Source organism: Rattus rattus, chromosome 1 (genome assembly GCF_011064425.1).
Source record: "Rattus rattus isolate New Zealand chromosome 1, Rrattus_CSIRO_v1, whole genome shotgun sequence".
Taxonomy (NCBI): Eukaryota; Metazoa; Chordata; class Mammalia; order Rodentia; family Muridae; genus Rattus; species Rattus rattus.
Window position 1 is genome coordinate 48,217,656 of NC_046154.1, and position 26,440 is coordinate 48,244,095.

The window sequence follows — 26,440 nt, forward strand, 5'->3', positions numbered from 1 at the left end:
CATCGTCCAGGCCATACTTTATTTTACACAAGTGGTGGCCCCAGAGCCACAGGGACGTGTTCTGGAGAGTAGGCACAGTGCCCAAGGCTGCAGGAGCCTGACAAGGGGAATTCATGCCTTCTCCCTGGTCCCCATGACCAAATTAAAAAAACATCACACAGCACACACTGCCACACCCATCCCCCTCTTCCCTTTCAGTATCAGCCAATTCAGCTTTCTAGCCGGACAGTGGCTACAACTGGATTTACAGAGAACCATGCAGCCAAGAAACCAGAGCCACGAAGGGGGGAGGCTTTGCATTGACTTCCCACACGCACTGTCCCACAGGAGCAAAGTGACTCCATCAAGCCACTGCGTGGCTGGACGATGACAGGACAGGCTGCAAGACAAGGCTGGGACCCCGTACACCATGCCTGGAAGACCACCACTTTTCAGGCAAGATATTACCAGAGCCAAACACGAACCTGAGGCTACTGTGATGCAAAACCCCTTCCCTCCCCAGGTCCTGGGCAGTGCCCGTGGAGGGCTGGATTCTGGTAATTTTGGGTGACACAGGTTGCTGGCATCACTGCCACTGCCTCAGTTGCTTTGGAATGGAGGCTTGACTGGAGGAATGATGGCGCCTTATACACCACACTAACTAAGCTAGCTCGCACTGACCAGTCACCTGCAGCAAGCAGGGTCATCGGTCTGCGAGCGCAAGGATGCACACGGACCACTAGGAGAGCCCATGCCAGGAACGCATGCTGCTCAGACAGCAGAGTGAGGTTACTTCCTTCACAGGTCAAATGGATGAGGTGATTCTTCTGCCTTCCAACTGCCCCGAGTGCACCGGCCTTCACAGGACCGCAGTAGCACTGTCCGGGATCCCCACCCCTCAGCAGCATCAGTGAGCATCCTTCGACTATGACTCTAAGGGTTCTGGCCCTTGCCAGATGGATGAAAACCATGGATGGGAGCTGGCTTGGTGGAGGAGGGAAGGGCTACTGATGGACGGTCCCTAACCGCCATCTGGTAGAAAGGTTTCAGGAGCTCTTATGTTCCGACGTGACGGGTGAGAAAACTGCAGCTTTTGGAGGGGGGAGCAGGGTTGGCGGGGTGGGGGAGACTGCAACCAGCTCAGCGCTTGAGTTCTGGCTTTCCTTCCAGAACTTGATTCCCCCTCAGACTCTGGGTTCTCAGCTGGGCCAGGCAGTTCTGAAGGTGGGGGCTGCACAACCAACCACACTTCGTTAACAAGGCAGGAGGACCTCAGAGGCCCCTCCCTCAGGAACGGAAATGGAGCTAACTTTCTCTGAGCTTAGGATTTGTAAGGCACTGAAATTAACTAGAGCCGGGGGAGTGGGAACGAAATGGGAGAGGGGGATGAGTGACCCTGGATGCTTTCTCTCCAACCCCAGGGAGGGTCCTCACAGTAACAACAGGGCGGTTGCCCCTTTCTCACTCAGTGTGGGAACCGCCCCTAGGTGACACAGTCATGAGCATGTGCCCCCATTGTGACTCAGTGGACTCTAGAGGAGGCCTGGATGCCGGAAGTCAAGAAAGGAAAGCCCAGGAAGGCTAGGCTTCCCATCTTGAGATGTCTTCCAGGAACAGTCTTGAGTGGGCTCAGTGATGGCTGGGGTGGCCCTCGGGCCTGAGCACACAAGTAGGGGCAGGACGGTCCGAAGATGGCAGAGAGCACTTTGGAGCAGACCTGGCTTTGGCACAGCACATCCTGGGCCTGCCTGCCAACCAGATGACCCTCAATCCCCGAGGCCCAGGGGGAAGACCCTCTTGGGGCTGATGCAGGTTATGCAGGTGAAACTCCAAGGAATCCCCTTCATGGTGCCAGCCAAACCCGTGCACAGGTGACCGGTGGGGAACCTGTCTGGACTCAGCTGTTGAAGCCAAAGCATGAGCCGGGTGTGAGGTTACATGGACGCAGCGGTGTTGGCTACCACTTACGAAGCCCCTCCCACACGATGGGCCCTTTGTGTGAATGACGTCCAGCACATAGGGATTTATACCTCCTTTCACAGATGAACACGGGGCACACAGGGTCAGGTGACTAGCCCAGACTCAGTCACACAGCTAATGAGTGGCTAATCTGGGACTGGGACTTAGCTCTGTCTGACTCCAAATCCCACGTGCTTCCACTTGCCTGAGCTGCCCTGGAGGCCGTCGGGCTACCTCGGGGATTTCTGAAGGGGTTTCTCTCTGAAATCTGGGAAAGCAGAGAAGTTGGAGCGAGGGAGAGCGAGTCCATTCCCATGCAGCTGGCTCCCCAGGGGCCCTGCTCAGTGCCTCGCAGCCTTGCAGATCTTGTCATACACCTCAGGGAAGGCGTCCTGGCAGCCAAGCTGCTTGCGCAGCTTGTGGTACAAGGAGCCATCGAACATCTCCCAGAATTCCTCCCGGTTCATATAGCAATCGGCGTATAACATCTGGAACCTGCGTGGGAGGGAGGGAGTGCGGCTGTGAGGATGGACAAGATGGTGAGAGGACCCTCAGTCCCCAAACTTAGGGCCACTCACTCACCCGTGCACGCTCCGCACAAACTTCTCCAGCTGCCTCATGCAGGACCTGGCCTCGAAGTGCTTCACCCGTGGCTCCCCATATGCCCCGATGTCCACGTAGAGCTCAGCCTCATCTCCCTTGGGATGCACAAGTCCTGGCTGGCTGGGCAGGATGAACGGGCACAGCCAGATGGGGTAGACCTGGGAGGTCAGAGAAACAGGTTGGTCTATTTTTTCTCAGGAGGCAGCAGACACAGGACTAAATCACCCACATCCCACAAAGGAGCTTTGTAACGCACTAGAGGCTCCCAGCTTCAGCTCCCCCTGCAGTCCTGCTAGATACCCCCATATCATGGGGCCACTCAGAAGCAGCTTATCAGGGCACTATGGTCCCAGAGCGGGCAAGACCCTAATCATACAGCTGGAGAAACTGAGGCCCAGAGGGCGGATACACAAAGATGGGTGGGTGACACAGCTCAAGGGAGAAGGCCTGGGTTCCATGGGACCATGCCCGCTTGAACACTCGGCTTACGTGGATGTCATTTTGGAAGGTATGCAGGGCCTGAGACAGGCATTTCATGGGCACCAGCATGTCCTGTACCACATGATGCTGTTCATACAGTTTACGCAGAGTCTCGCCCTGGGTCAGCTTCAGGAGGGAGATCTTGGGAGGCACCATCCAGCCAAAGAGGTAGCGGAAGATGGGGTTGTTGCCAAAAGGGATGATGTCCTGAAAGACAGAGACGGGGATGGGAAGAAGGAGGCCAGGCCAGGGCATCAATCCATAGGAACAAGTAACTCAGGGTGCAAGCCCCTCTGTGTGGGAGGAGACCTAGGACTTTACCAGATGGGTCTGGGTTTGAGTCCCACCTCACAATTTACCAACTACAATGGCCTTGGGCTAGTTACATAACTTCTCTCTGAGCTCAGCTTCTTTATTTGTGAAAAGTGACGTGAGGCAAATAGATATTGTGACCAGTGCCGGGAACACAATTATGTGACTACCATTCCCGCTCTCAAGAGGAGTCAGCGGTTGGCATCCCATAAATATTTGCCAAGTGAATGTTGTGCAGTGAGAAGAGGAATTCTTAGAGAGCTTGAGCAATTTTTCTAAGGTCTGCAGCAAGGACTGGGTGGATGGAGTCTAGTTCCACCAAGAGTCTACCGGTTAGTTTGTACACAGCCAACCATTTCTTCACCTGCTTCCCCTGGTCTTCCTGGAGATCCTGACAGGCAGATGCCTCTAATGCCTTGGGTCTTGCTGCTGCTTTCTCACCACACCCTTAGCTTACAACATTTCTCCCAGCTCTAGGCCTGGCTACCTTGCTAAGTCGCCAACATGCAGAGGGTGGGTACCACAGCCTCTGGAGCCTTGACACCAAGGGTGGGTGTCAGAAACAAGACATTTAAAGACATGGTTCCTGCCCTGAGATACTCACTGTGGTGGTCTGAATATGCTAGGCCCAGAGAGTGGCACTGTTAGGAGGTGTGGCTTTATTGGAGGAAGCGTGTCACTGTGGGGGTGGTCTTTGAGACCCCCTCTCCTAGCCACGTGGGAGACAGTCTGCTCCTGGCTTCCTTTGGATGAAGATGTAGAACTCTCAGCTCCTTCTCTGGCACCGTACCTGCCTGGAAGTTGCCATGCTCCCACCGTGATAGTGAACTGAACCTCTAACCCTGTAAGCCAGCCCCAATTAAATAAATGTCCTTTTTAAGAGTTGCCTTGGTCACGGTGTCTCTTCATAGAGATGGAAACACTAACTAGGACGCTCACTGTCTCTGGAGTGTAGGGTACAGGACTCTAGACTGCCGAGGAGCTGGGACAGAGGTCAGAGGGAGCCCCCAAAGGTTCTCTCAGAATGGGAGCCCAAAGCAGTGATTGGTGCCAACAGCGAAAAGCCCAGTGCACCTAGTAGCATCCCTGGGGTCAGAGCTCTCCCGTGAGGGCACCTAGCCACTGTCCATCCACTTGATCCACACTGCAGACAGAGCTTAGCCAGCATTTCGGCTCCCACCATGGTGTTCTGTCCATCAGAATACAGCAGTGCATCCAATGGTGCCACAGAGCTAGCCACTGTGGCCATGCCTGCTCATCTTTGTGAGTCTATGGCTTCCGTCTGGCTCGGAGGAGAGAAGATTACCGGAAGGGACTGAATATCCCACAAGACACCTCTCCATCCATTCCCACAGGCTGCACAGAGGTAGAACCATTTATTTAAGCAGCTCTCCATCTATGAACACGTAGATCACTCAAAGCTTATCAGCCAAGATCCTCGACACGTGGCTTTGCCCATCAACGTGTACAGGTGATGTTAAGTTCCTGGACACGGACGAGTCTGGGTTAAACATTATGAGCATCTTTGTGGGATCCTAGTTTAGATCCTTGCATCGTCTTGTACTCTGAAGCTAGAGGTAACACTGCCCCCTAAACACCCGATGGCAATGTGCTGTCCCAGGTCTCTGATGTTTCCAAGGTGAACAGCAAGACACCTTGAGATGAGACACCAGATTCCTGGTTCTGTATCAGATGAAACTGTCAGCCACAGAAAGCCAGAGATAAACACTGCTCTTCTTCCCGCCACCCCCTTACACATTCTTTGGCCCCTTAATGACCTGGGGTCCCAAGGCCCTGGCTTCGCTTCTGTCCTGTCCTGCCAATATGCTGAGGTCATTCGACAGTTACCTCCCTCCTGGGCTTTTACCACCTCAACGGTGGCTTGCATCTGGCCTGCTACTGGCAACCTCTGTTCTGATGGGCTGGCTGCGGAGCCCCAGGGACGACCAAGGATCCCAGGATCTCCTTTCTTATCTATGTTAACCCCACTCACCCTACCACACACTGACTGACAACTGCTATGACAAACGGCAACCCCTAAGGGACGGGACAGATGAAGTAGGGCTGCGTCTCTTACCTAACGGAAAGGAAAAGGTCAAAATGTTCATGTACCAAAAATAGTCTGTGTGTGTGTGTGTGTGTGTGTGTGTGTGTGTGTGTGTGTGTGTGTGTGTATGCATGTCTGTGGAGGTCACAGGACAACTCTGGGCATTGTCCTTGCCTTCTACCTTGTATGAGGTAGAGTCTCTGTTGTTATGCCAGGCTAACTCGATGGGAAGCATCCAGAGATTCTCCTGCCTCATCTCCCATTGGAAGCTCTGGGATTATAGCTGTGTATGCCTTCATGCCTAGCTTTAAGTGGGTTCTGGGGATTCAAACTCCAGCCCTCATGCCTGAACAGCAACTGCTTTAATCACAGAACCATCTCTCTAGAGCGAAAAGTACTGAGGAGACAGTGGTCTGTCTCTCTGTCAACACTGCTATGACAGGGATTGAATGTAGGGCCTCATATAAGCACCCTAAAACTGAGCCCTGGCTGTCCTAGAACTCACTCTGAGATGAGGCTAGCCCTGAATTCAGAGAACTGCCTACCTCTGCCTCCTGAGTGCTGGGATTAAAGGCGTGCGCCACCACTGCCCGGCCTAGCGCTATCTTCCTGGGATCATCATCAACAACAACAAAATAAAACACAGGAGGAAGTAAGCGCTCTTAGATTTATATTTAAAAGACAAATGGTAAACTGCATGCTAATAACTTAGGATTAGTTTGTACTTATTCAAACATCTAGGACAGGACAAAGGGACAAAGGGACAAAGGGAAAGGCATTATGCTTTAGTACTTTAAGAGGCACTCTAAGCCTGCTTTGTGCATGGGCCCCACAGGATAACTAGCTGGCTCTGAACTTTGGTGTTGCTCAGTGACCCAAGTAGGGGAAGCTGGGAGGTGTCTGGGCCAGTCAGGTTAGTTCCCGGTGAGGGATGGGCTGGCTTATCACCCAGACTGCAGGCTCAGCCAGTTCTTTCAAAGGCCTTTTTTTACAGGGAGGAAGGTGAAGAAGACAGCTAAGGGGAAGGACGGTGCCTTGCAAAAGCCTGCATTCTGAAATTGTGTGTGTGTGTTCCTTATCAGAAAGGTCTCAGCTTCCATAACTTCTATAACTCCTCCTAGCTGGGTGTTCCACCCACTTCCCCAGGGACACCCAGAACTGGGTCCTTTCTCAGGAAACTACCCGTGGAAGAAGGAAGTTGCTTCATTGATGAGGAAGGGAGAAAGGCCTGGTCTGGGGCAGAGGTGTGGGCAAAGTCCATGGATCTCAAGGGGCACACTATTCTGAAGTCAACCCTGCTCGGAGCTCCTGCGGCCCAGCTGAAACCTTCCTTGTGAAGGTTTCCACAGTGAAGCCTCTCCTGCTGCCGTTTCCCTACTGCCCTGCATTTCTGAGACCCCAATGTAAACTCCAGGTAAGCACACACAGGTTTAAACACCTGTCCTCCCGTTCCGTCCTGTAAATGAAGGTGACTTAGGACACTGTTCACTTGCTAGCACAAAGCTACGACAAGCCTCATTTTATAGCAGGCTGAAGCGGTTTAAAATCTATCTCCTCATGAGATGGGGGCTCAGCACCCCTCAGCTGGAGCGGGTTCAACTAAATGAAACGCGATGCTAACACGTGGGGTGTAGCAGGAGGGCCGGGAAACCATGATGTGACAGGTACACTGCAGCGTCTGCAGAGTCTCTTGGGTGACCTGTCAAGGGGAAGCCACCACTTTGCCGTGATGTAGTTCAAGGAGCCCATGTAGTCACAGGCAAGGGCTTCCTCCATCCATCATCCTCCTATCCCCTCACTCTCATGAACTCCTCACTGGAGCCCGAACCACTGCAATCTGCTTGCCCTACTTCATGGCCCCCTCAACGAGGCCCAGACCACAGCACCATCCTCTCACTCACACTCACGGCTACCCATCACCTCACATTCGAATTTGTGGTTCTCATCGCTGAGATGTGTGCCTCCGTATCCCCTCACAGCACCCTGTACGCTGCAGCTCTGCCTTACGGAGTCCGGGACCAGCAATGCCTTCACTTGCACTCACACTTGGTGATTTTAACCCTCACAGGCATGATCTACGCACACTTCAGTAGCCCTGGCTCCCCGGCTCCCCAGCTCGGTTGGCCTATCTTCCAGCAGTCTTATCTTTCACTGAGCTGGAATAATGCTCTTAGGTCATACCTCGGGCAACATTGTCACCATGGTGATCCAACCTTGGAGCCAAACCAGTCCAAGTGTATCTTTTCCCAGAGCCAGTTGAGCCACATGGGATTACCTCAGCAGCAGAGCTCAGTGGTTGGAGTAGAAGAGCTTAAAATATCAGCTAGTTGGCCCTTCAAGAATGTTCCGGGGCCCCAGACGGCCAGTGTCTATATTTATTGACTCCAGAGTTCCTACTGTCCAACCTCCCCTAAGAGGTGGCCCACTCTACCCCTGGAGTCACTCACAGTGTGAAAACCCACAGATACACGCTGGCCTCGCCATAGACTCACGTCACCAGTCTCAGGAGGCTGAATCCCGTGGTCATTCCTGGACAATGAGTTTCCTGTTGCCTAAGGGACAATTTGCATGTCACCCCTCTCAAGCTGTGACCATGCTCTGGCTGAAATTCCTACTTCTGATTTCATTGAGAAATTACAGGCAACCAGAAGGGGACATCCTCAACCTCCCACCTCCCAGCTGTCCCCAACTACAAGCGCCTGTTCCCTCTCCGCATGCCACCAAGAGACCACCTCCTTGGCTGAGCCAAGGTGCCATCCCACTCTTTAAACAGCCCCCACACTGCTATCAGCTCCAGGACACATAACCATGATGTCATCTCTCCTGAAAACAATGACAAGAAACAAGATTCTTTCTCAGCCCCAGCCTTGGTTCTGGCTCCTGGACCGAGTCTGTTTGTCAGGAGTAGCTTCTGAGAGAGACTGGTTTTCACCAGCCCAGTCTTCCACTGCTAGTCAGAGCTGAATCTATCCTTTGTCTCACTTAGCACTCAACACGGCCCTGAAGGTCTCCACAGGGCTATGCTAAGGGCACCTTCTCTCCCGCTGGCTCCTCCTCTCCAGGGCTGTGGGCACCCAGGGCTGGGCATTTGTATCTGTCTCCTATCTTGGCTTTAAAGATTATTTGCCAGAAAGAAGAAAAGGCTGGGTGTGGCTGAGCAGGCCATGTGCTCAGCATCTGGGGGTGGAGGCCAGAGACCAAGGTCAATCTCTGCTACAAGAGACCTTATCTCAAACACAAACCCAAACGTTTTCCCTACAAACCCAACATTTCTCTGCCACTGGCCCATATTTAAATGCATGGCCTTTACCTCTGCTCAGACCCTCTGGTCCTCAAACACACAGTTGAGGGCCCAGCCTGCGTTCCCAATGGAGTACCTTCAACAGATGTGCTCTGGGTAGAATTTCCAGTGTCCTTCACTGTACGCCACCTCCACCCACCCCCAGTTTCCTGTCGTAATTAGGGGACCTCTTTCACCTAGCTCTTGGGTCTCCAACCTTGATCTCATGCCAATGTGTCGGGCTATCCTGCAGATCTGCTCAACAGCCGGTCCTTCCTGGCCTCAGTTGAGCTTTCTTCTCTGTTACCTCCCAAACAGAAATCTCTCATATCCTCTTCCATGATCACCCAACCCTCCACCCAGCTACCAAAGACAGTCATTAAAGAGAGCGGGACAGACCACCTTCCTGCTCCAAACCCCCACTGGCTTCCAATCGCACCTACAGTAAGCCAAAGTGCTCACTTGACCTACAAGGAGCCATGTGATCCAGCCTCTGGCTGCTGTGTGACCTCATTCTGTGCCTCGGCTCTAGTTCAGCAACCTTGCTGCGTTTCAGACATACGCAGCTTGCAGGGACAATGGGACAGAGGTGTGCAGGAGACTGCAGCTGACTCTTGCCTCGCACAGTAGGTGTGAAATGTTCAACCCAATGAAGGCGTTGAAGCTCCCGGAGGCAGGCATAGACTGGGGGATGGAGAGAAGGCTCTTCGTGACCTTGTGTTTGTTAATACACTCCTAGGTCTGACACTGATACACTGGCTGAGTCGGGCTTCACTGACATGAGTGTGCATCGTCACACACTGCCAAAACCGCGAAAAGCAACGTGCAGGACGGGAGAAATACTGCGAATCGTGAATCTGCTAATGGCTTAGTATCTTCTGTGAAGATGGGTAAGTATGTGGAAAGCACACTCGAGTCAATGACAAAACACAAACAGACCAGGAAAAATGAACAAAGGAGCTCGTGAGATGGCTTGGTGGATAAAGATCGCTTGCCACCAAGCCTGAAGACTCGAGTTTAATCCCTGGGACCCACAAGGTAGAGGAGAGAATTGATTTTTTAAGTTGTCCTCTGACCTCCACACGTACATCCTGATATATGTGTGTCACACACACACACACACACACACACACACACACACACACACACACACACACACACACACACACACAAAAGGAATGAATGGACTAAAAATAAAAACCAACCAAAGACCCCACAAGCCCTTGACACAACGTTCAATGTGAAGGGATCAATAAGGAACTACAATCAAACACCACAGGAAGCCACCTGAGGATAACTGTAATAACAATAGCTTATCAGAAAGTAAGTATTAGCCAGGACAGGAAGACTGGGACGCTGCCAGATGAAATGTAAGCCACATAGTAACTGTGGGAGACACTGTGGCAGGACCTCCTCCAGTTAGACACACGATTACCATTCTCCAACAACTACACGTGTCTCTGTGTGTGCGTGTGTCCCCTAAAGAATGTGCAAAATGCTTACTTGCTCAGTGAGCATGAGGTTTCCTTATGGTACAAAGAAAACATCGGGGGGCCCTATGGAGGTGAAGCTTCATGTGTGCACTGAGCTCCCTGAACTATGCACCAGACACTGATTAATTCTCTTGGTCCGCCTCTGGCTGTTCCTCTGCCCAGACTCCTGGAGATTCTGTGTGGCCTGTCCTTTCCTCAAGCCCAAGTGCCACCTGTCCACTCATCCCTCCAACATAATGACAGACAGACTTATGCTCACCTCAAGGCACACCTTGACCTCCCGCCCCTCTTCCTTTCGCACAGCCTTTCCCCCATCTTGCTCTGGCCCCACACGGAGCTAGAGTCTCTCTGTTCAGCAATGGTAATGCTTCCAGGAAGATAAGGTCTACCTTTTCCAATAAGGCCCCACTCTCAGTGTCAATGGTGAAAGCCGACTTCTCACTGTAGCTGGCTGTCCCCAGCCTAAACACAGCAACTGCCCTGCTGGACCACAAGGACAAGACCATTTCTTTCAACAGAGAGACAGAGAACTGTGGCCACAATGTGAATGGCCTGCTGTCCCAAGAGCCAGGGCCTTGAGAGAGCAAAGCCTCACCTGAAGCTCCCAGAAGATGCTGCGCGTGTGGCGGTGGTAGTAGTGCCTCAGGGGAATGTATTCAAGGCCCTCTCGGTTTGTCTTCAGGTAGTTCTCCACATGCTTGAAGAACCACGGCTTGTAGTAACTGCCAATGCTATTCAGCTGAAATGACAAGAGGGCATTGTGATCAGGCCACAGGGGAGTCACTGGGGAGCCACCAGGGAGCAACAGCGATCCAGCCGCTCGCTGTCTAATGCGCTTGGCCTTTGCTAAGCTCTGACATGTCAATTGTGGCCTTGGAGAGTCTTCAAAGCCAGGGAGGTTGGGCACAGCAGGCCCTCTCACGCAGAGAGCAGACACTCAGTGAACCTCAGAGCTGTGCACAGGGCTATGCAGTTGGCTCTGCAGTCTGGGGGTGGTTAGTAGCTCGTGTCCTGACCAGAACAGAGTCAATGTGTCAGTGGTAATTCAGGGCTCTTGCACAGGTCAGCTCCCTGCTGCTCTTCCTGAGCCAGTGCAGATCACCCTGACTGCAATCCATTGCTAAGCTCCAGCCAACCATGGCACTTTCCCGCTGTTCCCCGGCCCGGCACCAGCCCTCTGGGATCAGCACTTTCCCTCTACGTTCCCTCTCCTGGAGGGAACGTCATAGGTGGCTAATGTCCTGACCGTGGGCTGTGTGTCCTCTAATGCCTAAATGACACACTGAACTATTGCCTCACAGGATCAGGGTCAGGCCTTGATCTGCCTGGTGCCGAGATGACCTAGCTGCTCAGCCCTCAGCCCTCTGAACTGAATTCTGGGCAAGTTCTCTTGGGAAGAGAGCAGCTTCCAGACCTGGGAGGCTGGGCCAAATATGGCCTAGCCACACTCTATTGTGTGAACTGGTGCAGGCTACTCCCTAACCCTGTTTTGTATATTTTCAGGGCTTTAGCCCTCTCTGTGTGTCAAAAACAAAACAGTAAAGCCAAAGCTAAGACCATACTGTACACACTATACTATTCTATATGCCAGTCTGCTCCTCCCATGTGCGAGGGTGATCCTTTAGCCTGTGTGCCTCGCTTTCTATAGGGTAAGATGGAGACGCTGCTGACTGAAATGTCTGTGTGGGTCACAACACATAACACAGGGCACATCTAGCATGGGCTTGGTCTACAGTGGGCTACAACATCTGTTCTTTGGCCTCCCGATAGCCTTCAGCCTTTCCCTCTGCAGCCTGCACTTGCAACCTCTCTGGGTGCTACCTTCTTAAGGCGCCTCCTTTGCTGCCAGGCACCCTGCAGGGAGGAGAGTGGGAGCCCCAGTCTTGCACAAGTGCAAGAGTCTGTTTGCCCAAGCTGGCTTCCCTGTGGACAGAGGTAACGCAAGGGGACCGAAACCAGCAGCAAACAGAGCAACTTGATCTAAGGCAGTGGGAGCCAGGCCACTTGCCTGGCAGTGGCATCCACTGTGTAATTAAGTTGAAACTTGGGGTGTCTGGGTCCAAGATCTTCAGGAAGCACTGTGCCAGAGAAACCCAGAAATGGTAAATAAGCCAGCTGGCCATCACTCAGGATACTGAGCTGCAGGGAAGCCCAGGCGACTGCAGAGGCTAAAGATGGCTTTAACATATCCATAGAAAGCCACCTCCAGCCTGGCTCTGAAGTGGGTTACATCCTCATAGAGAGCCTCATGCTGGATGGTGCCACCAGAAGGTCCTTTGCCTTTCACAGTGCTTGGTTGTCTGTCTGTCTGTCTGTCTGCTGCTTCTTTTTTTTTTAAAGATTTATTTATTTTATGTATATGAGTACACTGTCACTGTCTTCAGACACACCAGAAGAGGGCATCAGATCCCATTACAGATGGTTGTGAGCCACCATGTTGTTGCTGGGAATTGAACTCAGGACCTCTGGAAGAGCAGACAGTGCTCTTAACTGCTGAGCCATCACTCCAGCCTCTTGGCTGGCTTCTAAACTGGGATGCTTGGCCCATCTGATAGCATTTACTACTCTTCTGTCCCAATTCCACTTGCACTTGGCGTCCTGGTCTTATGTGCTAGGACAAATGGCAAGACTCTTTAGCCTCTGGTCCTTTCTACCACCTGGCTTGGAAGAGCTCCTGGAAAGGTCTTGGGACATTGCTCCCTCCTCAGGAAGTACAAGGGTTTACCTTCAGAGCTGAGCAAATTCTTTTAAGCAATCATCATGCTGATGGCATCTAATCTCAAACCACAGTGAAATTATTTTGTCCCTCAGCTTTACGCTGTGGACAGCCTCTAAGGAAATGTCCCAGAAAAGCTGCAACACCTCTGGACCAGACACCCCATAGGTGATTAGGGGTGGGGGACTCACAACAACTAGGCTCGAGGCTAGCGTCTCTATCTCTCACTGGGTCTCGTTTCCTAACATGAAGAAGGGATTGCTCCCCACAATTTGAGTCTTTTTCAAAATATTGGATTTTACTGAAGCCAGAGCCTCATATATTTTAGGTAAGCTCACAGCCACTGGGCTAAACCTTAAGCCTTCCTTTTAATTAGACAAAAACAATTTAATTTGGGTGTGTGTGTGTGTGTGTGTGTGTGTGTGTGTGTGTGTGTGTGTGTGTGTGTGTATGTGTGTAACAGAGGACAACTTGGGATTAGTTCTTTCCCTCTGTCACATAGGTCCCAGGGACCAAATCCAGATGATCAGCCTTGGTGAGAAGTATCTACATTTCCTGAGCTCTCTTGGGGGCCCCAATTTTATAACATTTTAAGTATATAGATAGAGACCAACAGCCTTAGGAGGTGCCTTTGATGAAGAGCAAATTTTCTCACGGCTTCACTAATTAAATAAAAACAAAACTGGAAGCAACTTAAATTGCCAATTATGGACGGAAAGGGCATTCGCTCAATGCACTGTTCTGAAGACATTAAATTGACCCAGGCACCACAGCACAGGACAATGCCTACCCACTTGTACAAGGCAAATTTGAAGAGACAGTCACAGGTAAGGGCAGCCAAGTTAGAAAACTCTGTAAAGATATGTCCGACCTCAAAAGTAACAAGAGAGCTACAAAACAAAGAGGGACTATTTTTAACCTTATCAGATTGGCAAAAATCAAAGTGTGATACTCTCTCTACTGCTGGCAGGAGACGCAGGGGAAAGGCCTTCCGTCACCTGCCGCTGGACACAGGCACGAGCACGGCTGCTCCACTGAGAGGACTGTGTGGCCTCGCACCCATATCTAGGGTGCTCACACCTTGGCTCAGGATTCCATTTCATTCATCAACACATTGGTAGGAAAAGGACAAGAAGACAGCCTTAAGTGTTCAGTGAAAGTAAGTGCTTTTCAGTGAACGATGGGTCAGGCCAAGTACTTACACACAACAAGAGGCCTGTATAGGCTAAAACCAGGACATGTACAGCCACATACATTGATAAATGCAGAGAAAACTGTGCAAGTGATTACCCCGGGGGTGAAGGGAAGCACCTTAGCTTTCTTTCATGTTCAATGCCAACATCCTAGATTATAATTTAACAACTTGAAAAAGGTTTTCTGTATGCACAATGGGGAAATAAATGAGGAACAATTCTGGGTCACATGTGTGGGTGGGGTCTTTTTATTTGTTTATATTTCCAGGTCTCTTACCATAAGCATGCATCCTGTCTGAATGGAGGAAAAAGAACCCTGCTATCACAAATTACTTGGCTGCTGGGTATAGTGACACATGCCTTTAATCCCGCACTTGGTGGGCAGAGGCAGGCGGTTCTGAGTTTGAGGATAGCCTAGTGTACATAGTAAGATCTAGACCAGCCAGGACTCTACAGTGAGACCCTATCTAAAACAAAAAAACACAAAACCAGAACAAAACCAAAAACATTAGTCATTCACACCTATAATTCCAGAACTCACTCACACTCATGAGACTAAAGCAAGATGATAGCTCTAAGTTGGGAGGTTAGCCTGGACTACACAGTAAGTTCTCCAGGACAGCCTGAGCTAATAGGTAACCCTGTCAGAAAAAAAAAAAAAAGATTAAAACATTACTTGCTTGATATGTATAATTAAAATATGCTAATAAAACATTAAGCAGTGTATGGTGAAAGCCGAGGGTGTGCCCATTAGGTCTCGAGGAAGTATCTAGGCAATTACTCAATCTTGGCTCTGCCACCTTGTAGAAATTTAAATTAGCCCTAGGAACATCAGTTTCTTCATCTAGGACATGGGCTGTCTGTCATTAGACAACAGGTTCTGTCTGTAAGGGAAGCCCATGACTGGCGGGTGGCAGCAGTGGAGGAGGCAGGCCTCTTGTGGCTCCTCACGTCTCTGAGGGAGCCTGTTACCCGCATCCGGGTGGACCATACCACATGAAGCAGTCTATAGGCCCAGCCCCTGCCCACCGTTCCTCCCCTGGCCTACCTTGCTGGGCTCTACATCATCCGTCATGACCCCTGTCATGATGACAGCCTCATCCAAGGAGTACAGCAACCCTTCCACGAAGTGGTTCTCCAGCCGCTGGGACTCATGGGTGAATTTCTCACAGATGGCCTCCAGGCCCCGCACTGGCTCAAACCGCAGCTTGACATACTTCTTGGCAGGGATGATGCGGATCTCGGCAGCCACCAGGAAGCCCAGGGTCCCACAGGACCAGGGTACGGCATAGAACAGGTCTGAGTTTTCAGACTGTGAGAGAGAATCGGTACAGGCTGAGAGCTTGACTTCTTTTTTTTTTTTTTTTGGAGCTGGGGACCGAACCCCGGGCCTTGCACTTCCTAGGCAAGCGCTCTACCACTGAGCTAAATCCCCAACCCCGAGAGCTTGACTTCTTATGGTCAGTGAGGGGGCATAGGGCCTGGACTGGATCCTTGCCTGTTGCTATCTCACCTTTACTCAATGTTCCCTCTGCAATTTCTACTCCATATTTAACCTCCTACTGCTCCGTATGTCAGGGACGCTTAACTCAACAGCATTCACTTCCTGCTGCTGCTGAGGCCTAGGTCCCGAACTGCCCAGTAAGGTCATGACCTGAACTGACCAAAGACCCCAGGGCAAGGAGGGGCACAGTACAGGGTAAATGAGCTGGGTCCCTACTAGAGTCAGCGTAGCCAGGAGGCATGAAAATGTACAAAATGCCCTTCCTGAGCGGGCACTAAAACTAACAATACCTTTTCTGGTCCACTTTACCCTACACTCAGAGTCCAGCAGGACACTGCCCACATTTGACATTACCCACATTTGATAGGATCATGAGTTGACCTGTCTCAGGCAAGGCTCTCCCAACTCTGAAGCAGGGTTGGCCGTTATTAAGTTAGATTCTTTATGTCTAAAAGAGCCCCTTTCCAAAAATAAAAAATCCAGCCTGGGGCTGGTGTACCAATAGGCTAATGCTGTGCCAGCACGACCAACACACATTGCGTTGGTGGTAGGCAGGATGGGGAGTGGTGGGATAGGCGCCTGGACAAGGATGTCCTGAGGAAGGCAGCGGAAGCCTCTGGCACAGCAGGGCTCTGTCAACCACTCCAGCCCCTGGGCTATTAGCTCATCTCACTGCCCAAACTGCATCCCTACTCTATGCCAGGACTCCCCTAATGCCCCTGATAGCACCTCCAGTTCACATAGCTGTCAGGAGAAACCGGCCTCAGAAACCTGTCTTCCTTTCTTCTCCTGATAATGAACGGAAGACAGGCCTCAGATGAGTCTGTGGGAAGGTGTCCTGAGCCAAAGTGACAGTTCTGGGCTGATTGGGGTCTTTTTATCCCAGACCCGAACTCCTGAGCTAGTCATCCTTCGACAGGTTCTCTTCTAGTGGTTGTGATGTACCCACCTTGAACCCAATTACCCAGGTTTCAGTTAGTGGTGTAGGATTTACATTGTGTGACCCTGGGTTATTAGTCTCTCTGTGCTTTAGCTTCCTGACTCTGGGTAATCTTAGTAGTTACCTCCTAGGCCGGTGACGAACATAAACACCATAATACATATGAAATGTTCCTAACAGTGCCTAAGCTCACTTAAGGGGTTGTACAGACCAATAGATGTATCGACAATGAAGCAATCTAAGGAGAGCTTCCGCCTTGACTCCACGGTCGGTCCCTAATGACCCCATCTTTGAACTTACCGGTGTGCAGCGCACAAAGCTGCCATCTGCCAGGATCAGCTCGTAGGCCGTACAGATGTGTTGGAACAGGCCATACTTGTGGGACGATGACTCGATGCCGGTGCCCATGATCAGGCCCCCTGCGGAGACACGTATGTCAGAGGGAAAGCTGTGGTGTGCCGGTGGGGCTGGCGGAATGGGGCTAAAATAGGATATCCCTTATCAGTCAGTTTGAGAAGCAGGAGTGAATAGGTCTCAAGGATGCTCACCACCCTCACCTCTAACCAGCCTTAGAGGTTAAAAAAAAATCTGTGTGTGGAAGGGCAGTAGTGGTTGATGCCTTCAATCCCAGCACTCAGGAGGTAGAGGCAAGGGATCCGTGTGAGTTTAAGGTGCCAGCCTGGTCTAACAGGGAGTTCCAGAACAGCCAGGGACGGATGGGGACACACACACACACACACACACACACACACACACACACACACCCCAAAACAAACAAACAAACAAAACCCAAAAACCTGTCTTAAAAAAAAAAATCTGTGCGTGAAGCACTTTAAGAGAGACTCGACTGAAGAGAGGTTACTGAGGGGCGGGAGCTTGACCTATAGGAGGTGCTGGCCCCGGACAGGAACTCTGATGGTCACAGACCCTACTGGGAGAGGGACCAAACTCATTCTGTGTTTGAGAGCGGTATAACCGGAGTATGGACAGTCACGAGGAAGCAGATGGGATCAGAATATCTGAACCACTCAGAAGGGAGCACGGCCATTTCTGGCCCAAACAGGAGAGCAGCCAGCAGGATGATCTGCTGTATGGAATGGGGCCCGTACTCCTCTGCTGTGATCCCGCCGTGAACGTGGAGTACTCACCCACTGTGAGGTCATCGAGCTCAGGCAACACAGGCAGGGTCCAGCCAATGGAGTTCAGCAAAGCTGTCACCTGACCCATAGACACCAAGGGCTCCACTCGCACAATCTGTAAACAGAAGAGAGGCTAGGTCTGAGGGAAACAGGAATGCGTGCACAGTGTCCTCTCAGCATTCCCAGGCACTCAGGCTGGACAGTCCTCCACAGTCTCTATGGACCTTTCCAGAACTGTCCTGCCTTTAATCTCAGAGAATATGATCTCTGGTTCCGAGTCCACCAGTGCTGAATGCCATCCCCTTGAAGATCTCATAACAGCTGCGAGTGGTCACATACACTTGTAATGCCAGCACTTGGGGAACTGAGGCAGGAGAACTGCCACAATTTGAGGCCAATTGGGGCTATATAGCAAGATCTTGTTAAAAACAAAACAACAACCAAAAACCAAAACAAATAAAAAGTCCTAAACAAACAGAATGAAACAACAAATGTTCAGTTAATGCTTCCTAGATTATAGGAGAAATATTAATTTGGCATTTATAGCAAAGACGAGGAAGAGGACATGAACCATCCACCTTAGCACTTCACCTCCCAGAGACAATCATGAAGTAGATCTGTCCTGCTCTCCCATGTCTATGCTGCTCTCGTATGCTTCGATATGAGACACACGCGCGCGCGCGCGCGCACACACACACACACACACACACACACACACACACCCACACATACACATACTGAATATTTAGCACTAGTGGGGGTTGGAAAGACGGCTCAACAGTTAAAAAGGGCTAAATACGGGGTTGGGATTTAGCTCAGTGGTAGAGCGCTTGCCTAGGAAGCGCAAGGCCCTGGGTTGGGTCCCCAGCTCCGAAAAAAAAAAAAAAAAAAAAAAAAAAAAAAAAAAAAAGGGCTAAATACTCTTCCAGAACATTTGGCCTTGAACCCGGCATCCAGTTGGCGGCTCACGCCTGGTAACTCCAGTTCAAAAGGCAATAAGTTGGCCCTCAACTGGGGGCTGGGGATTTAGCTTTAACAAAGAAGAAAAAAGCCCTGGGTTTGTTCCCCGCCCCGAAAAAAAAAACCAAAAAAAAAAAAAAAAAAAAAAAAAAAAAAAAAAAGATGCTCTCTTCTGGCCTCTGCAGGCACCAAGCATGCAAGTGATACACAAACATATACGTAGGCAAAACACCCATATACATGAAAAGAGATTAGCATTAAAGATTGGGGGACCACTCAGTGATACCACAGGTATTACGACAGAAGTTCAGACTCCCGGCACCCATGCAAACGCCTGGGTGTAACAATCTGCCCAGCTCAGGAGAGGCAGAGACAGGGGGGTCCTTAGACAAGTTGGCTAGCTAGACCTGCCAAGTGCTAAGCTCTGGACTCAAGTGAGAGACCTTGCCTCAATATATGTGGTGGAGAGCAATTAAAGACATCCAATTTAACCTGACTGACCTCTACACAACACACACACACACACACACACACACACACACACACACACACACACACACACACACTGACACTGCTTCTCACAGCAGTTAAGAGCACATGCTTCTTCAGAGGACCTGAGTTCAGTTCCCAGCACCCACATGCTTGCTCATAAATCATCCAGTTCCAGGGGGACACCCTCCTCTGGCTTCTTCGGGCACAGTGCACAAACATACATGAAGTCAAAATGTTCACACACATAAAATAAAAATAAATAAATGAAAATTAGCATTAAACTGTGACCACTGTCTTTCATCATTAAGGTTTTTTGTTGTCAGGGACACGCTATCGAGCAGTCACACGCACATCTACTTCATGCTGAGACAAAAGCACTGGGGACCAGAGCTACCTGCCGTGAGAAGAAAAAAGCAAAATATAATACGTGGAATAGGAGTTCTTAGGAAAGTAGACAGGGGCCACAACAATTTGCCATAACTGGGAGACCGGACAAACAAGGTGAGATCGGAGATTACCCTCATCTGCCCAGAGTGAGGGAAACCTGGGTGGAGCCTGCTATCTTCTTGCAGAAGACTAACGTTCCAGAGGACCAATCAGAAAGACTTGGCAGCACAGTGCAAGAGAATACAGTTTTGCCCAGAGCCCAGAGAGGAAAGACTTTGCAAAGGGAGCCCACCTCAGTGTATTCAACCAGGTATGGACTGTATGTGCGATTCAGCTATTGCCTGAGGCTGAGGCCAGGGAACATAAGCCCGAAGGGAAGATTACAGGTAAAAAATGCCAAGATGTCATCCAGGGCAGGGCATAGTACCTATCCCCATAAGCCAGCCTGGAAAAATTGATTCATGGGGTCTTGGGTAGGTCCTGAGAATGGTTTGCCTCAGTAGCAGGGAACAATTAACCCAGATTAAATAGTACTCTGGTCCATTTCAAGAAAATCAAGACCCAACAGAATCAAATTGTTTCCAAGGAACTTAGCCACCTCCTGGAAATATAACCTCAAGATATGTAGGAATGCAATACCCAATACCCCCTAGGAAAAGGTCAGAACGTCCCAACAGTTCAGCTAAAAGTCATAGGCAGGAAAATACAGCCATAATGATGAGGAAAACCCATCAAGCAAGACAGATCTAGAACTGACAGACAATAGAATTATCAATCAGGGACATCAACTGAGTTCTCCTTATTCAAGTAGTTAAAACTTCAGAGCCAGCAAGAGGGCTCAGTTAATAAAAGAACTTGCCTTGCAAGCCAGAAAACCTGAGGTCAGTCTCCAGAAATTCAGACTTTTGAAAATGGTTCTCTTACCTCAACATATATGCATGTGCACACAATACACACACACACACACACACACACACACACACACACACACACACACACACACCACCCATTTTTTTTCCCTTGAAAAGTTGAAAGCATTCAATTTTTGGCAACAGCTAAATCCAAGACAGAAAGATCTTGCTAACTATTCGGAAACTAAAGATCCTTGTAATTAACCTCTGGTCAAAACACACAGCAAAAGGGAAATGGAGAATTAGTTTAGGGAGGTGACAAGGCTCAGTAGATAGACACCTGTCACCAAGCCTGACCCCGTAAGAGGCACTCATTCCCACAGCCGTCTTCTGACCTCCACACTCTTGGCATGGGTGGTAAAACTCTGGTTTTCGAAAGATAAGCCACGCACGGGCTAGGAGGCAATATGGGATGATTTTGGATTTTAAAAAATTAGCAAATATATGAATGGGCCTCACCAAAGTCATGCCAGTGGCCAGTACGCACATGGGACGGTGGCCAGGGTCTTCAGTCACCACAAAGAGACGCCACCCCAACACACCACGAGAACGGGTAAAATCAAGACCGGCTATAGCCGGTTCAGCAATATACAGTGGCAGGCACACACTACCCACGGGGCTATAAAGCAAAGCTACTCCTTAGGGAAACAACCTGCCCGTTTCCTTAAACATAGGTAAACATCTGCCCGTCATGTGACTCGGCCATTTCCTCCTAGGCATGTGCCCAAGGAAAGGCTTCTAAAGATTTACTTTTATTTTTATTTTTTTAGGTTTCTTATTTTAAACTATGTGTATGTGTGTGTAGACGCGTGTGTGCAGGTGCCCTGGGAAGCCGGAAGCTTTATGTCCCTCAGAGCTGGAGTTATAGGTGGTTGTGAACCCCCGAGGTAGGTGCCAGGAATCACACTTGGGTGCTCCACATGCAGAGTACACATGCTCTAACTGATGAGTCACCTCCATGGCCTCTGTTTTATTTTTATGGGTTTAAACTATGTGTCTATGTGTGGTAGAACTCAGGGGTATCCGCTGGCCCCCCTGGGGCTGGAGTCATAAGCCCTGTGAGCTGCCTGACGACGAGGATGGGAACTGAACTCGGGTCCTCTGGAACAGCCGAGCCAGCTCTCCAGCCCCAAAGGAACACCTTACATGTTTATAGAAAGCCTGTTCAAAAGCGTGCTGACCACTTAATAACGGCTTCAAAAAGTGGAAACAGCAGGGACGTCCATCGGCAAGTAAATGACTAAGCAGACTGATCACGCAGAGGATACCATGTAGCAGCAAAACCGTATATACCAGGGACATCAATATGGAGGCATTTAAAATATCCATTAGAGAACCCAGGCCAAAAAAGTACGCACTGAATTATTTCTTTCCATAGTACCCCGAAGTCTTAACACTTATAAGGACAGAAGCAGAACACTGCTAACTGGAGGCCGTAGGTGGAACAGGCAGGGAGGGGTTTGGGAAAGAATTACAAGGATGAGTAAACTATTAAGGCTGTGGGGTATGTTCTGTATTTTGATAATGATTTCCCTGGTGCAATTATGTCAAAACTCATGTCAAGATTTATTACCCAACTGCACCCTTTAAATCCGCACATTTATTGTGCCAGGCAATGTCAACGAAGTTGTCTCAGGGAAGGCACAGTGAGTACTTCAGCCGGGGTCTCACACTGATGAAATGCCATCAGGTGGACACACTGCGGTCAACGCCTCTCCCGTCGCTGGATATGCCCATGTTCTATTAAAATAAAAGTGTAACCTGAATCTCTGCGCTGGAGATCTCTGATTACACGTAAGCCGGATTTCCCGTCTCCTTAAGCTAGGTTGTGAGAAGAGGAATGTCTATACTTTATCCTAGCTAAAAGGCCCAGAAACATTAAGAAGTAAAATTGAGTGTTTGTGTGGTGGGGGTGGATGGGAGGGCAGCGGGTGGCAGTGGCAAAGAGTGTGTGTACTTTTGGGCTCTCCAACCAACAAGCCTATACCAAGTTCCCCTCTCCTGCTACCTCTGTAGCCTACCACCATGCTTTCTTACCAGGAAGGGATAAAAAGGGCCCCTTTGTCTCTCATTTTTTGCCTGTGATTTCTCCATCCCTATTTTCTTTTTTCTTACAGAACTAAGACAATCAAAAAATTCTCTGGAGTTCTCAGCTTGTGTGGCTGGCTCTGGGCAGATGCCATGTGGCACTTGAGAGGACAGCAATGGGAGGTAGAGCCTTTCCGGATGGCCTTGGACCCATCCACTCTGGGATATCATTGAACTCATTTCCCTGTGAGTCAATTACACCAGGGGCAGTGTTTACCTATTCCCAGAGCCAGAGTACAGTATGTGCTTGCTTGGTTTTGAGCCTTTTTTGTGGGGGTGGAGCGGGGCGGGGGGGGGGGGGTACTTGGGATTGAACCTAGGGCTTGCACAATGCTGGGTAAACATAAATGCTCTACCACTGAGCTCTGACGCCAGCCCCCTCACCTGTTTCTTGGTGTCCACCTCCAGAATGTCCATCAGGTTGATCATGATGTTCTTATGCGTCTTCTTGTACTTCCCAACCCGCAGTGAGACAGTGAGCCATCCAGGACGCCCCGTGCACATGAAGGTCTTACTGCCCTGCTCCTTCCACTCCCGTACCTGCAAGGACAAGACTCAGCTGGCTCCGCCTCGGATTCCCAGAGGGGCCCACAACCCTTCTTTCAGGAGGAGGGAGCTGGGGGAAATGCCTTTACCCAGGCACCACTGGAGAGGATGGTAATACTCTGAAGGCTTTCTCCTGTGCCTAATTCACAAGGTCAACAGAATAGCCAACGTATGGTTCCTGTATAAGGAAGAATGCAAAAGTGAACTCCAAAGGCATCATGCAGAAAGTTCAGGAAAGGCTTTCTAGCAGCAACAGAGCAACTGCAACCATGATTATCATCTCCACTGTACAACCACCCAATGAGGCACCTACTGTACGTTGTCTTGTTAGATCTCTCAATCTCAGGAGGTTGGGTGACCCCCACCACCTTGCAGACAGGGAAACCTGGGCAAGATAGTGTGTATAAGGTCATATGCCCCATGACTGGCCCAAATTCATAGCCAGGATTGAACACCACAGGGTCAGACAGACAGACAGCTGGACGACAGATGGGCTTAGTCCACGGAAGAAGAGCCACTTAGGAAGTGTACTCCGTGCCAAGGGATGCCTGTCATTAGCATCCACACACGCTAACTCATGTACCAATGTGACAGGGAAGGGGGGGGCAAGGAAGGAGCAGTCAGCCAATGGGAGGAATGACTTTGGCAAAACTTCCACACCGGAGCAGGAAGGGTGCAGAGGGTGATGCGCGGGTGAGGGACAGAGGAGACTGTCTTGTCCCTGCAGATGAGCAAGGCAGGCGCGGTGCATGGCTGTGGTCGGGATCCAAGCACTAGCCGTCTCCTCCTCTGCTTCTAGTGATTCCTTTCTCCTCCACCCAGCTGACTGTACCCTGCTGGCCACAGTGACATTTTCAGGAACCGGACTGAGATCCCAGCAGGCAAGCTCCTGGGTCTGGTTACAGGACGGGCACTCTCTCTACTGAGGTGATGGCAACGCCGGTTGGATCTAAGCCAGAAAGTGTTGGGGATTCCACAGGAAAACAGCACCCCACGAGAATGGAGCCAACTCAGGGGAAGGAAGAGCTAAGAAAAACATGGCAGGCTGGGTGAAGACACATGGGGGAGAGGTCCTGGACTCAGTTATGCCTCAGTCAGCTGTATGTGAGGTGTACGTACTCCTAATATAACAGGATTCACTAAGGTACTCTGGCCCCAAGGGGAACGAACTGTGGGATAACAGTCCTGTCTTGGAGAACGCACAGGGCATCCAGCAGCTGAATGCTGTCCAGGATACAAGCGAGTATCCTTTTTACTCAAGCCAGCTTCAACCAAGTTTTGCAAGTGTCTGGTCAAGGGTCAGAGGCTGCCCTGGAGCTTTAAGACAGAGGGCTCAGGATGGGGAGGGGCTTTTCCCTTATTCAATGTGGCAGAAAGGCACTGCTGTGTGAGAGAGTTGGTGGTGGGAAGACAAAAGGTGAATTCCAAGACCACCCAGCTCTTCCTGACCCCGGCAGTGGGAGTCTCTATGTAAACAGCGTGCCAGGGAGTGGATTAGCCGGTGCTGCTGGATCACACAGGCAGGAACCATCAAGCCTGCAATGTTGATTGGATCTGGGGCAGAGAAGCAAAGCCTGGGAGGAAAAAGTTCTTTGTTGAGTTCTCGAGAGAGACAGGAAGGGTCCAGAAAGCCGGTAACGGCTCAGGAAGCTATGGTAGGAAACTAGGCATGAGGCAGCAAAACCAGAGCATGGGATGGGATGGAGACACGAGGCTGAGGGAGCTGAGAGTTCAGACTCTTACAGAAGCCAAAGTTGAGTACCTGCCTTATTTGCCGGTTGTGATGTCCTGGGCATATAACTCACAATTTGAACCTCATTTTAGTAAAACAGGTACCAGGCACCAGGTGGCTGCTGACTGTAAATTGCACACAGGAATGGCACGGGTACGGCATGACTGGCCCCATTGTTCCCGGCTCCCTGCACATCCTTCCCTTTAGTTTAGGTTAACAAGCATTCACTAATATACTCTTGCCCCAAGGGGAGCTGTCAGATAACAGTCTGTCTTCTGGAGCTCACCGGGCATCCAGCAGGTAAATGGTAAATAGAACCTGCAGATAAACCGTGCAGGTAAAACGGTGCGGGTGAGGGGTGGAGGGCAGCAGGCACTGCGAACTACATAACCCAGGGTGGCCGTGCAAAGCGCTTCTGATCGCTGCACTCTCTGCATCTCCTCTCACTTTGGTCCGGAGGTCAGTCTGCCTGCACCTTCAGGCTAAGCCTGCGGTTGTTCCGTCTGCAGCATCCAGCATGAAGTAAATAGAACAAGAGGGTGGTTGCCATGAGGGCAGCAGCAGGAAGCAGACATTCTCTGCAGCCTGATGCAAGTTAGAGACGAATATAAGGAGGGGCAGAGGGAGCTCGTGCTAGCCCTGGATGGGGGAAGAAGCTTCACTGTGAAGAAGTCCTAGCTTACGTGCCGGCTGGCCTATGTAAACTCCTCATCTACTTACTGGGACGACTACATCTGGTAGCAGAATCACTGCCCATCACCAGAGCCCGAGACTCCACACGGGATTGGGGGCTGGTTCTGCCTTCTCTTTTTAATCCTCGATTGTAAAGGGGTCCGAAGCACCTCGGACCACAAAACAAACTTTCACCTCTTTCCTAGCATAACGCTCCTCCAAACTGACTTTCTAACCCTTTTTCTCTCATGACTGTGCTCTCCAGCTTCCTTACCTCTGCTCAACCAATCTCTCCACTTGGATCTCCCCCCCACCCCATTTCCCAGCACCACCTCCTAGAGGCCATTCCTCCGCTGGAATGCGGGGGCCTGATGAGTTACCTGACTGTTGCACACCTCCCGAGGGTTTAGGGTCCCTCGTTTTCCAGGCACTGCGCATGCCCTGCACCTAGCGGACACTCTATAAGCCTAGGGGTAGGGTTGTGTTTGTAGCCCCGGTGCTTTTGCTGATTCCGTTTCATCCTCGGGCAATCCCTTCCCCCATCACACGCCGGGTCCTTCACGATCCCCCTCCCACGCCCGTTCCTCCGGCCCCACACACGCCCCCGTCGCCCGGCGAACCGCTACCCCGGCGCACAGCCGCGCCCCGCGCCGCTCACCTGTTTCTGGATGTCCTGCACGCGCTGCTCGTGCAAGCGCGGCGCACTGCTCAGCTTGAACACCACCCAGGCACGCACGTAGTAGTAGATGTCGAAGATGAGCGAGAGCGGTAGCAGGAAGAGGCACACGAACACCCAGCGTTGGTGGATGAGAACGAACTCCAACCCCTTCACTCGCACCCAGAGCAGAAAGAGCAGCGCGCACACGGCCAGCGACACGGCGGGCTCCATGGTGTCGCGGCGCGCCGCGCGGGAGGGTGCGGGCTCGCGCCGCCCGTCACCGTCGCCCGCTCCGCGCTCCGCCGGCTCTGCGCCTGCCGCCACCGCCCCGGGAGCCTGTAAGTCGGAC

The 26,440-nt window shown here is 50.9% G+C and overlaps 1 protein-coding gene across 1 annotated transcript; it reads right to left on the minus strand.

Moving 5' to 3' along the window:
- Nucleotides 1–26,440, minus strand: Dhcr24 (24-dehydrocholesterol reductase). Its single transcript, XM_032901151.1, has 9 exons — nt 26,092–26,440; nt 22,868–23,023; nt 17,655–17,760; nt 16,807–16,925; nt 15,111–15,374; nt 10,749–10,892; nt 3,031–3,228; nt 2,521–2,699; nt 1–2,433 (listed from the first exon to the last, which is right to left on the minus strand). Exons 1-9 carry the CDS (start codon nt 26,320–26,322, stop codon nt 2,280–2,282), a joined length of 1,551 nt encoding a protein of 516 aa, XP_032757042.1. The 5' UTR covers nt 26,323–26,440; the 3' UTR covers nt 1–2,279.